The sequence below is a fragment of the Lampris incognitus genome, chromosome 6 (genome assembly GCF_029633865.1).
Source record: "Lampris incognitus isolate fLamInc1 chromosome 6, fLamInc1.hap2, whole genome shotgun sequence".
Taxonomy (NCBI): Eukaryota; Metazoa; Chordata; class Actinopteri; order Lampriformes; family Lampridae; genus Lampris; species Lampris incognitus.
In genome coordinates, this window is record NC_079216.1 from 48496700 (window position 1) to 48509433 (window position 12734).

Consider the following 12734-nt stretch of genomic DNA (forward strand, 5'->3'; position numbering starts at 1 on the left):
TCAATGTATCGCCGGCCACAGTCAGCAGGAACTGTACGACGTGGGCCAACTATTTGCTCTTTAGGTTAGGGACCCTCCCAATATGGCCTAGTAGAGCAGCAGTAGACGAGCTAATGCCACCAGTATTCAGGGAATTCTACCCAAACACAAGAGTGATACTAGACTGCACTGAGATCCGCATTGAGACAGCTAATTCGAAGGTTTTGAACACCATGACATACTCCCATTATAAAAGTAACACTACACTGAAATCCCTAATTGGGATCACTCCCTCAGGGTCACTTAGCCTGGTAAGTAATCTATACACAGGATGTATTTCTGATAAGGAGATAACTAAGAGGTCAGGTGTTCTGGACCTCTTAGAGTCAGGTGATGAGGTCATGGCCGATAAGGGCTTCCTTATCAAAGACCTGCTCGATGAAATAGATGTAAAACTTGTCATCCCTGCATTTTTAGGCCCAAGTGGACAGTTTAGCTGTGATGAGCTCACAGACACACAGAGTATTGCTGGCTTGAGAATACACGTCGAACGGTCAATGAGACGCATAAAGGAGTACCACATTTTTGATGGAGTCATACCCCTTTCACTAAGTGGAACAGTCAACCAACTGTGGACTGTGTGTGCTCTCCTAACAAATTTTCAGGGACCACTGTTTTAAACCTTTGTTAAATTCAGCTGATAAGAAAATAGTGCACACAAACCTTAGATAGATTGAAACATATTTAACTTCATTTCAGTACAGTTCCATTTTTCAGCCCACACCTTGAGATGAGCAATCACTATCTTAGTTTAGTAAACAATTGATGATTTGAGTTGGTAGCGAGTCCTTCTTTGAATACAGCCCTGTGTGTGTGTCTCTCCTCACTGGCACAGGAGAGGCAGAAAGTACTCGAAAAAGAAAAGATCCAGCTTAGTTGTCATATTGTGGTAAATGACTGTAGGTGCTCGAGGTTGGTAGTCCAAACCATGTTTGCTGCTGGCCCCGGCTGCATTGATTTCCGATTGAGTAAGAAGGGGGCGTGGCTAAGTTCCCACCACTTGTTTTTTTTAATCCAAGATGGCCACGGCGTGAAATGGGCGTTTTCCTTCAATAAGTTAAATCTTTTCTGTTTGTTGAGTTTGACATTTTTGAAAGACTTTAAAACGTTGAAATGGATGCAAACATTAATTCAATCTCACATGTCTGATGAGAATGCTTTCCCTGACGTGATCCTGCTCTGTGTCTGTCTGGTTGTCAGGCCTGTTTGTGGAGGCTGGTGGCATGGCCAGAATCATAGCTGTGCAGATTTCCACCTGGATATGAAGGAAGTTGTTCCAGATGTATTTGAAATACATGTCCTGGAGTTAGAGAGGGGAAATAGGAGGGAAATGAAAAAGAAAACAAAAAAACATTAAATGAGCAAAGCAGTCAACTATGGATGATATACAGATATGGATGACAAATTCAACAGTAGTAAAACTGAGCTACTCCTCATTGGCACTAAATCTACACTCTCAAAAACTAATATTTGCTCAATCCCCATTGCTGTTGCTACCGCTCACGCTAAGAGCCTTGGTGTGATCCTAGATCAGAGTTCCCCAATTAGTTTTACCCAAGGGCCAAATCATGTCATGCATGTCAAGTCAAGGGCCAACACGTTCAGGTTTCCCCCCACCCATTGCACCAGTAAAAGTTGTTTTATGTGCAGATTTTGTTGCAGCTATTATTAATTACTCTAATTATTATCATTGTTATTATTAGTAGTAGTAATAATTCAGGCCTGGGATTCTCAAAGCCTGTGTTGAGGGTCACACAAAAAAAAATGTACTCTTGAAACAAAATAAGTCCAAAACCAACCATTCAATTATGGACAAACGGACAAAAATAAATGGATGTTCATTCACCAATCAGTGAGAGAAGTGAGCGTGACAGTATGAGGCAATCCTTCTAATGTCGGGCCTGTATTCTGTTGTGGCAAGGCTGAGGCACTAGCCAAGATGTGCATTGGAGAGTCTGTTCCTTTCCTGGTTCTTGATTGAGTTCATTGAAGAAAACGATGACTCACGTGTACGTGGAGGGGAAAATTGTGAGTAGGAGCACTGCAATAGCTCTCATGTTTCTGAATCGAGCTTGGGGAACCACATTGATCCAAAAGTCACTCACCCCAACGTCCCTGTGTTGTGCTCTGAGCAAATTAGTCCATGGGCCAGAGTCCAAAATTTCCTATTTCGGTACACTCAAGGTGGCAAAACTTACTTATAATTTTTGAAAGGATCCATGTCTGTAGATGATATTTTGGTATGATAACCATTCCTGAGTGGCAGCTGTATCACAGTTATCAGCTCATGAAGTTAACCACCCCCTAAAGTAAATTGCATTTTAGACGCTGGTGCATATCCTGGTTTAGCCTCATGGTCAGGACATTTTTCAATGTTCTATAATATTGTCTTTGGTATCATTTTAAAGGGGACCTTCTTAGCTTTCATTCAAGCCCTGTTGTGGATATTTCTCACAAATATAGAGGTCACTTGAGCTCTTCAACCCATCAATAACACACATCTTTCTGCAATGTTCGCCTAAACTATATACTTTCTTTTAGCCCTGTGGCATCTAGGAATATCAGGGACACAAAACACAAAAACTGGAATACTCACAGGACTGTAAAGATTCAGGAAATGTATAATATACCCATACTATTTCATTGTGTGAGGTGATTGTGAACCTTAAATTAGAAGGGCATTATTACTAAGAAACTAACTAGACCAAAGCCAGTTAGTCCTTGGGTCAGACCAGATATCGATATCACCCAAGGTGACACAACTTCACTGGTGCCATTTTATTTGGTACACTAACAGAAGTAAAATAATACATGATAACCTTTCCAAATGAGCAGCTATTTCATTTTTCTTTCAGGAAACCTGTTTCTGTGCCTCTCACGATTGTGTATTTGCCCAGATTTTTACAAATATAGCATTTCAACACCCCTGGTACTGATTAGCCTAGCTTAAACTCTGGGACAGTTCTTAGTTGGCCAACAACCAAGGATAACCAGTACTGTGTACTTCCATTCATTGTGCTAAGCTAGGCTAACGTGCAGCCAGATAGCTTTCTACTAAACACATATAGAGGAAACTGGTATCTATCTTCTTGTCTCACTCTGGAGAAGATTGTAAGCTCATTTCCAATAATGTTAGCATGTTCTTTTAATGTATATGTTAATATGATTAGTTAAAGTGGCTACGAGGAACTTTCATCTTGTGTTGATTTTAGCGGCCTCATGTGGACAAAATACAGCTGTTGCATAGCAACTAGGTAATGTATCTATTTGTGGCTATGTAAGATAAATAATGGTAATATGACGCTGGTGAAGCAAAGTAAACTTTGTTTTAGTAGTGTTCATACACCTAAGTTACATGTATTTGTTTGTATGTGGCAGGTGAAAACTGACTGAATATGGCCACTGGTGAACAAGCAAGTTTTTACCCAATACCAAAGCGCCCACGGGTGGAGTGCATTATCCACTGTTCTGATGATACAGATAAGCTGGTTTCACTACAAAGTGTCGACTCATGGAGAACTCTGCTCAGGGCAGCTCAGATACGAAATCAAGCACCAGTTTTGAAACTGGCAAAAGACATTCCTGAGGGACAGATTCCAGCAATCTACTACCACAGAAAGTGTCGCAGTATCTTCACTATGAAGCAAATTCTTGATGGCCTCCTTGCAAAAGAAAAGAAAAGTTGTGTCTCTGCTGAAGAGAAACAATCTAAGAGAGTAGCTCGACATGCTCCAAGTACATCTAGGACTTATGATGCAGAGTGCATATTTTGTCAGAAAAACAGCAAATATTCCAAGAGACAGAATACGAGAGAAGTACTGGTGCAGTGTCGAGAACTGCGAGCTGATGCAAAGATCAGGAGTGCAGCCACAAAGAAAAGGGACAGCAGAATCCTTGCCATTGTGAGTAGAGACCTTGTAGCAGCTGAAGGGCACTACCACAGGTCATGCTATAGACTTTACACCAAAGAAGAGGTTTCCAAAGGAGAGGTTGCCAGCAATGAAGATGATGATGCTGCAGCCCAGTATGAAGCTGCTGTGAATAAGGCATACAATGAGCTGTTCCTCTTCATCAGGATGGAGCTTTTTGGCAATCCTCAAGTGATGACAATGACTGATCTCTCTTCTAGACTGGTAGCTTCAATGAACTCCCAAGGCATTGCCCAAGTCAAGGAATCAACCAAGAAGCACATAAGGCGAAACCTGGAGAGTGAGTTTGCTGGAGCCTTGCAGATATTCCCTGATGAGAAAGGAAAATTCCTCCTCTATCCCGATAACTTGTCCATGAGGGAACTTGCCAAAGAAAATCAGTCTCTCAAAAGGGAGCTGCAGACCCTGAAAAGTGTCAGTGCACAAGATGTTATAGCCAAAGCAGCCATCAAATTGAGAGCAGACATTAAGAGTCAAGATGTTCCTCAAACCTGGCCGCCTGAAGTCAAACCAGAAGCAGAATGTCCTACCATTCCAGGGTCGCTCATTATCTTCCTGTACTCTCTACTCACAGGCTCAAATGATCCTGATCATGCATCCCAGAGAGTGCAGTGCCTTCTGCAGACATTTGGCCATGACATAGTATATGCAGTGACATGTGGAAATACCAAGCCTTCCAAGCACATTGTTCTGCCATTCAGTGTCAAATCTTTGACAGGAAATGTAGAGTTGATAAACATCCTCAACCGACTTGGTCACAGTGTGTCCTATTCACAGATGGAAGAGATCAACACTGCCCTGTGTCTCCAGAAACTCTCATCATCAGGGAGTGGCATTGCCCTTCCAGCTAACATCCATCCTGGCATATTCACAACTTTAGCCTGGGACAATATCGACCGTCTTGAAGAAACTGTCAGTGGTGAGGGAACATCTCACAGAGTCAATGGGATTGCGGTGCAAGCAACGCCAGTCAACCCACTTCCTGTCCAACCCATGCCCACTGTTCCCAAAACAAAGAAGAGAAGCATTGATGGACCCCCACCAATGTTACCAACTTACAATGCTGGACAACGGGTAGGGCCACCACAAAGCAAAAAGTCAGATGCCGATACTGCAGCCAATACTAAGCTTGCCAGAGAGAAAAACCTTCTTTGGGTCCTAGCACGCATGTCACAACAAGAAGAACAGTCAGTCAGCAGCTGGACAGGCTTCAACATCCTGACTCGAGGAGAGATGACGGTCATCCCCGACAATATAGGCTATCTGCCTACCATCAATGCTCCAGCGACACAAATGTCTACTGTCAACGAGGTGCTTAACCAGTCACTGAGCATCATGCAGTGCTTAGGCCTGAGGAAGATTGTCTGTGTCTTTGACCAAGCCCTGTATGCGAAGGCTGTCGAGATCACATGGAAACACCATGACAAGTTCCATGATATCATCGTTAGGCTTGGGGTATTCCACACCATCTGCACACTGCTGGCAATAGGAAAGCGTTTCCAAGATGCTGGACTCAAAGACCTCTGCATTGAGTCTGGCATGATTGCAGAAGGCTCAATTGCTGGTGTTATGGATGGCCGCAAGTACAACAGGGCAGTGCGACTACACAAGCTCCTGTATGAGGCTCTCATGCGACTGACCTTAAATGGTTTCCTGTCCTGGTTGGAAGAAACTCACAGGAATGACATGGTTCACCTGAATGAGACACTGAAGACCATTGACAGCCTTGGGAAAGAAGTCTCACAACATGCTTTGAAGGAGGTCCTCGAGAACAGCTCTTGTACACGCATCATGTATCTATTTGAAGTCTACCGTGAGTTCCTTAGAGGTGGAAACGGCAGCCTCTCGAACTTCTGGATGTCCTATTTGGACATGGTTGAAATCTTGTTGGGGCTCATCCGAGCATCCAGAGAGGGAGACTGGATGCTACACTTGGCTAGCATTCGAGCAATGATCCCATGGTGCTTTGCTTATGACAGGATGAATTATGCACGCTACCTCCCCTACTACTACGCTCAGATGTCTGAGCTGCCCATCACACACCCAGATGTGTACACAGAATTCATGGAAGGAGGCTTCTCAGTCCAACTGGGCTCCACCAATCCCTTTGGCCGAATCCCTGTTGACCAAGCTATAGAAGAAACGGTGAACAAAGACACCCAAACAGCTGGAGGGACAAAGGGATTCAGCTTGAAGCCAGGAGCTGTGACCAAATATTATCTCACAGCTGAGTATAGAAGCATGTACCTCAGACAGCTGAGAGACCTGACAGGTCAAGGCAGGTGCAAATGGTCTCATCCAGATCTACAGAGTCCAAGGATCAAGAGAGATGAAGCAGATGTCCAGTCTCTCATGGACCTTATGGAGAATAACTGGCTCAATCCTATGTCCCCTGATGAGATTGATTTGGTTAGCCTCTCCACTGGCAACATGGCTCCACCTGATGTGACCATAGATCTCTTGAGAGCTCTTGAGAAAGGAGAAGAGGCCTACCAAGCATTCCAGCAAACAAGGTTAGATGCAGACCCACCACCTGTGAAATTCCACGACAAGATGACCAAGCAAAGTCTGAAAACATTCTCCAATGTCAGCACAAAACAAGCTCATGGAAAGAAAGCACAGGATGTGGTTCTGAAGGCAGATAGAAACCTTTTCAGTCACATGATCCTGGTGGCTGAAAGCAGGAAGGTGAATCTGAAGGATGTCCTTGCCTACCCATTGGGCCCACTACCATGGGCACTGGCAAATGCTGATGGGTCCTTACGAAAAACAAACAAGGCTGCACTTGCCAGAGAGCTTGAAAAGAATGCATCTCCTGCAGAAGACATCCCAATCCCATCTACTTCCATCATTGATGGGATGAGCCTGGTCCAAAAAATGAATGGCAACAACAAAACCTTTGCACAGGTGGCACAGTCAGCCTTGACCCAGGTCCTCCATGAGGGAGCACAGAGTGGGAGGATTGATGTTGTTTTTGATGTCTATCACCAGACTTCGATCAAAGATGCTGAACGACTGAACCGGGGTGGAGACATCACTCTCCAGTACAAGAATCTTGCAGGGGGACACCACGTCCAGCAGTGGAGAAAATTTCTGTGCAGTTCCTCCAACAAGACCAGTCTCATCAAGTTTCTGGTGGAAGAGTGGAAACTCCCACGATACAGAGCTATGCTGCATGGCAAGGTGTTGTACATGACCTGTGAGGAAACCTGCTACAAGTTGACAGAAGATGGGTGTGAGGAAGCAGCAGAACTGCACTCCACACATGAAGAAGCTGACACCCGTCTGCTCCTGCATGCAGCAAATGCAGGCTCAAAGTCAGTTATCATCACAGCTGAGGACACTGATGTCATGGTGCTTTGTCTTGGCTTCCAGAAGGACATCACCTGTCCCATCTACCAGAAGTGTGGGACTCAGAACCGCACACGGTTTGTCGACATCACCAAACTGGCAAGTTCACTTGGAGACAGCATCTGTGACAGCCTAATTGGCTTACATGCCTTCACAGGCTGTGACACTGTCAGTGCATTCGCTGGTCGAGGGAAGCTGAATGCCCTGAAGATAGTGAGAAAGCACACTTCCTGCCAAGAGACTTTTAGTCAACTGGGACAGACATGGAATGTGAGTGATGAGCTGTTCCAGAAAATTGAGCAGTTCACCTGTCGGATGTATGTTGCTAATAGCAGCACTGCCGAGGTGAACAAACTGCGTTACCAGCTCTTCTGCACCAAAAGGGGAGAGGTTGAGTCCAGCCAGCTGCCACCATGTAGAGACTGTCTCTTTATGCATGTTCAACGAGCCAACTATCAGGCAGCAATATGGAAGTGCTGTCTGCAGGCTAACCCTGTGGTGCCAAGCCCTACTGAGTATGGATGGACAGACGATGAAGGCAAGCTGGCCATTTACTGGATGCGCTCCCCACCTGCACCAGATGTGGTCTTGGAAATGCTAACATGCAAGTGTGTGCATTCATGCAAAATGCCAAGCTGCATGTGCCTGTCAAATGGACTTCCATGCACAGACATGTGCAGGTTACAGACCTGCAGTAACCAAAAACAGCAGGATGGTCCAGAACTGGACTTTGAACTTGGGGAGTCAGATGATGAGAGAAACGAGCAGTTTGATGAATGACAGTGTGATGATTCTGATGGTATTACTGTGGTAGTAGTCTATTGATGCACAGGATGTTGATTCTGGACTTGGTTACCCAGAGCTTGATAACAATAATGTAACCATATTCACATATACCCATTACCCTACCCATTACCATTACATATACCCACTAATGATATGGGATTACATGTATCATTGACTAAGTATATGTAAATGTCAATGTTGTTTAAAATATTAAAATAGTTCATTACCTCACTATGGTATTCCTTTTTATCATGTATTTTGATTGTGTATTTAAACAAATGTATAGAGACCAGTTTGTGACCTAACTGGCTTTGGTCTAGTTCTCATTTAAGGCTCACAATCACCTCACACAATGAAATAGTATGGGTATATTATACATTTCCTGAATCTTTACAGTCCTGTCAGTATTCCAGTTTTTGTGTTTTGTGTCCCTGATATTCCTAGATGCCACAGGGCTAAAAGAAAGTATATAGTTTAGGCGAAAATTGCAGAAAGATGTGTGTTATTGACGGGTTGAAGAGCTCAAGTGACCTCTATATTTGTGAGAAACATCCACAACAGGGCTTGAATGAAAGCTAAGAAGGTCCCCTTTAAAATGATACCAAAGACAATATTATAGAACATTGAAAAATGTCCTGACCATGAGGCTAAACCAGGATATGCACCAGCGTCTAAAATGCAATTTAGTTTAGTGGGTGGTTAACTTCATGAGCTGATAACTGTGATACAGCTGCCACTCAGGAATGGTTATCATACCAAAATATCATCTACAGACATGGATCCTTTCAAAAATTATAAGTAAGTTTTGCCACCTTGAGTGTACCGAAATATCGTCTGGCCCATGGACTAAATCAGATGTTCCCATCTCCATACCTCCATCTGAAGAGTTGCCTCATCTATGAAAGGTACCAGCATTTTGGCCTCTGCAGTCCAGTGGCCATCAGCCAAAACAGAGAACGGCTGTCTCAGGATGAGGAGGATGTCAACCGAGAGTTTAAGGGAGCTTTCAAATCGTTCCTTGAAAGTTTTCTGTCAGGCTTGTCATGAAATTCTTCATCGCTGGATCCTCCCCCATTTCGTTGTTCTCGCAATGCTCCCACAGACATGAAAATGCAACTTTCTCCCGTGAATGTCTCTCTCCAAAAGGTTCAGCTTTGACCGGAGAGCTTCAACCGCCTCATACATGTCTGCAACAGCGTGGTTCTTGCCTAGTAATTGCAGATTAAGGTGATTTAGATGAGACATGATATTACACAAAAAATAGCATATGCCATCACCTTATTTTCACTTAAAAACCTCTGATATTCTTAGGCTTTTTAGACCTGAAGTCCAGATAAAAATGACACAAGCTCATCGCGCAGGTCGCACACCCTCTCCCACACATGGCCTTTGCTCAGCCAGCGAACATCATTATGCAGCAGAAGATCCTTGTGTTCCACTGACATTTCCTCCAGCAAAGCTCTGAAAAGGCAGTTGCAGACTAGAACTCTCGCGAATGAAATTTACCAGTCTTGTCACAGTATTCATCGCCTCTTTCATTACCCCACACAGTTTAGTGGACAACATTGATTTGTGAATAATGCAATGAAATGCTAAGAGTGCAGGGTTAACAGTGGCAAGCCTGCTTACCAAGCCCTTGTGTTGTCCCCCCATTGATGGAGCCCCATCAGTGACAATGGACACAATTTTGCTCTCATCCAAGCCATTCTTCTCAAAGAACTGTGTTAATTCATTAAAGATGATTTCCCCATTTGTGCACCCCAGGAAGAGGAAGCAAACAAAGTAACTCTTCTCGAAAGGTCTTCCCATCAAAAAATCTTGCAAACAGATAGTTGTTCCATATCGGTTCGGTTACAGGACGAGTCTATGGCTAGTGATATGGCATCTGCTTTCTTCAAATCGGTGAGTAGATTGGAAAAACACTCTGCTAAAAGGGTTACTCTTCTTGTTCCTGTGTTAGCCGACAATGGCATCTGCTTTAATAGCTCCACAACTGTTTTCTTGTTTTTCTCACCGTGACTTAAAACTTCACCAACCGTAACAACTGCACGCATTTAACCAAGTCAGCATCACCAAATGGCTTCTTAGCTTTAGCAAGGTTCCATGAAACATGCAATGACGCAGCTGTTGCACTCTTTCGTGCCAATGTTGATTTACAGATAGTAGAAATGGAGTGCTTGTAAGATGTTATCATATCTACTATTTTTTGTTTGCGGTGACCTGATTTTGTAGGGTAGTTGACATTAAAACTGGCAGCATGCATAGTGCTGAATTGCCGCTTGAGATTATCTGCTTTGCAAATAGCTAGTCTGCATGCATATCATGCATGCTGGTTTGGCATTGGCTTGGTCCGGTAAAATAAAACAAAACTAATCAGCCCAGTCAGATTTGGACTGACGGTTTTCCTGCTCGACTTTGCACTTTTTCACGCAGGTGATTTTATTGGTTTAGAATAGTTATTGATTATCTGTGATTTAGCTGGTGACCGACCAGAGGTGCAAGTGCAGTGACTAGGACACATACCCACATCCGGCTTCCCACCCACAGACACGACCAACTGTGTCTGTAGTGATGCTCAACCAAGCAAGAGGTAACACGGACTGTGAGGAATCTGGGTGTGATCCTGGACGACCAACTGTCGTTTGCTGCAAACGTTGCATCAGTTGCTCGCTCCTGCAGGTTTCTCCTCTATAAAATCAGGAGGCTTCACCCATTCCTCACCGATGAGACAGCATAGGTGCTCATCCAGGCTCTGGTCATCTCCCGGCTGGACTACGGCAACTCCCTCCTTGCTGGTGCCCCGGCGTCGGCGATCAGACCTCTGGAACTTGTTCAGAAAGCTGCAGCTTGTCTGGTGTTCAACCGCCCTAAGTTCTCCCACACAACTCCCCTTCTCATGTCCCTACACTGGCTCCCAATAGCTGCTCGCATCCAGTTTAAGACTCTGGTGCTAGCCTACAGGGCAGTGAAAGGAACAGCTCCTTCCTATCTCCAGGCCATGGTCAAGCCCTACACCCCCACTCGACCACTTTGCTCTGCTGCCCCGTCGCTCAGAGGTCCCTGCTGCTGATCGACCTGGTCATGGCTCTTTTCTGTCCTGGTCCCACAGTGGTGGAATGAACTCCCCACTGATGTCAGGACAGTGGAGCTGCTGCCCATCTTTCGGCGCAGGTTGAAAACTCACCTCTTCAAGAACTACTACCCTGTTACTTGTTCTTAGCACTTATTGTATTCACTCATTAAAAAAAAAATCTCTTTCTTGCGCTTTTACTTTAGCACTGGTTTTGCTCTTAGATGCTTGTTTAGATGCACTTATGACCTCTGATGCTAGTAGTTCGCCTGATTCCCTACATTAAATGCACTTATTATAAGTCGCTTTGGATAAAAGCGTCGGCTAAATGACTGTAATGTAATGTAATGTAACACGGGGATTCAAACCAGTGATCCCCGTGTTGGTAGGCAATGGAACAGACCGCTACACTACCCGGACCTGAAATCAGTTTTAACTAAAACTATAAGTCCATTATGTAAAATTTCCACAGGTGCAGGTGAATAGAGAATCAAAATCAAAATGAAAACAGAACCTGTCTCCACTCATCGACCCCAATCCTCCATCTCTCTCTGGCAAACAATGCTGCGTATATTTCTGCATAACATGAAATAACCCTGTGATGATGAAATGACCCTGTGATGGACTGGCAGCCTGTCCAGGGTGTCTCCCTGCCTGCCACTCAATGACTGCTGGGATAAGCTTCAGCATCCCCGTGACCCAGAGTAGGATAAGCGGTTTGGATAATGGATGGATAGCTCTGTCTATCTAGTTGAGGACCGTAGAGAGTGCAGTATGTCTTACGTCTACATGTGGCTCTACGGCATAGGTCAAGTGTACGGTGTGGGATGTGGTCAAAATAGAGTAGAGCAGCACACACTTTATTTCACATTTTGCACACTTTATTTCACATGTAATGACAGGTGCGTTAGTGCCAATGGGTGGGTGCAGGCCAGACATTTGGCTCTCGCAACCCGCGGGCCACTTATTAGGGTTCAGGGTCCTAGATAGCACCCTTTCCTTTTCCAGTCATATAAACAATGTTTCCCGGATTGCCTTTTTCCATCTACGAAACATTTCTAGACTACACCCTGTTTTAACACAACACTCCACTGAAGTCTTAGTCAGTGCTTTGGTCATATCATGCATTGACTACTGCAATGAGATCATGACAGGCATCCCCAAAAAACTTATTCACATACTTCAACTCAACCAGAATTCTGCAGCCTGGATTATTACACATTCAAAGTCCACTGACCATGTCTCTTCCCTGCCGATTCAATTACACTGGCTTCCTGTGTCACAGCGGATTACTTTTAAAATTGTATTACTAACATTCAAAGCTCTTCCTAATCTATTCCCTGCTAATCTCACAGACCTCCTTCAGACTTACATTCCATCTCGCTCTCTGTGGTCTTCACCAGCAGGTCTATTGGCACTACCAGCCATCAACCTCAGCACAATGGGTGCCAGGGCTTTCTCCTATCTACTACTACTACTACTACTACTACTTTCAGCTGCTCCTGTTAGGACCCATTAGGGGTCACCACAGCGGATCATCCATTTCCACCTCTTCCTAT

The 12734-nt window shown here is 44.4% G+C and overlaps 1 protein-coding gene across 6 annotated transcripts in view; it reads right to left on the reverse strand.

The window, feature by feature from the left end:
• Window positions 1-12734, reverse strand: part of ppp6r3 (protein phosphatase 6, regulatory subunit 3) — a 109414-nt gene that overhangs the window by 47321 nt on the left and 49359 nt on the right. For all 6 annotated transcript variants that reach the window (XM_056282741.1, XM_056282740.1, XM_056282739.1 and 3 more), the window contains exon 11: window positions 1181-1339. In XM_056282741.1, coding sequence (XP_056138716.1) covers window positions 1181-1339 — 159 coding nt within the window. The remainder of the gene's footprint in view (window positions 1-1180; window positions 1340-12734) is intronic.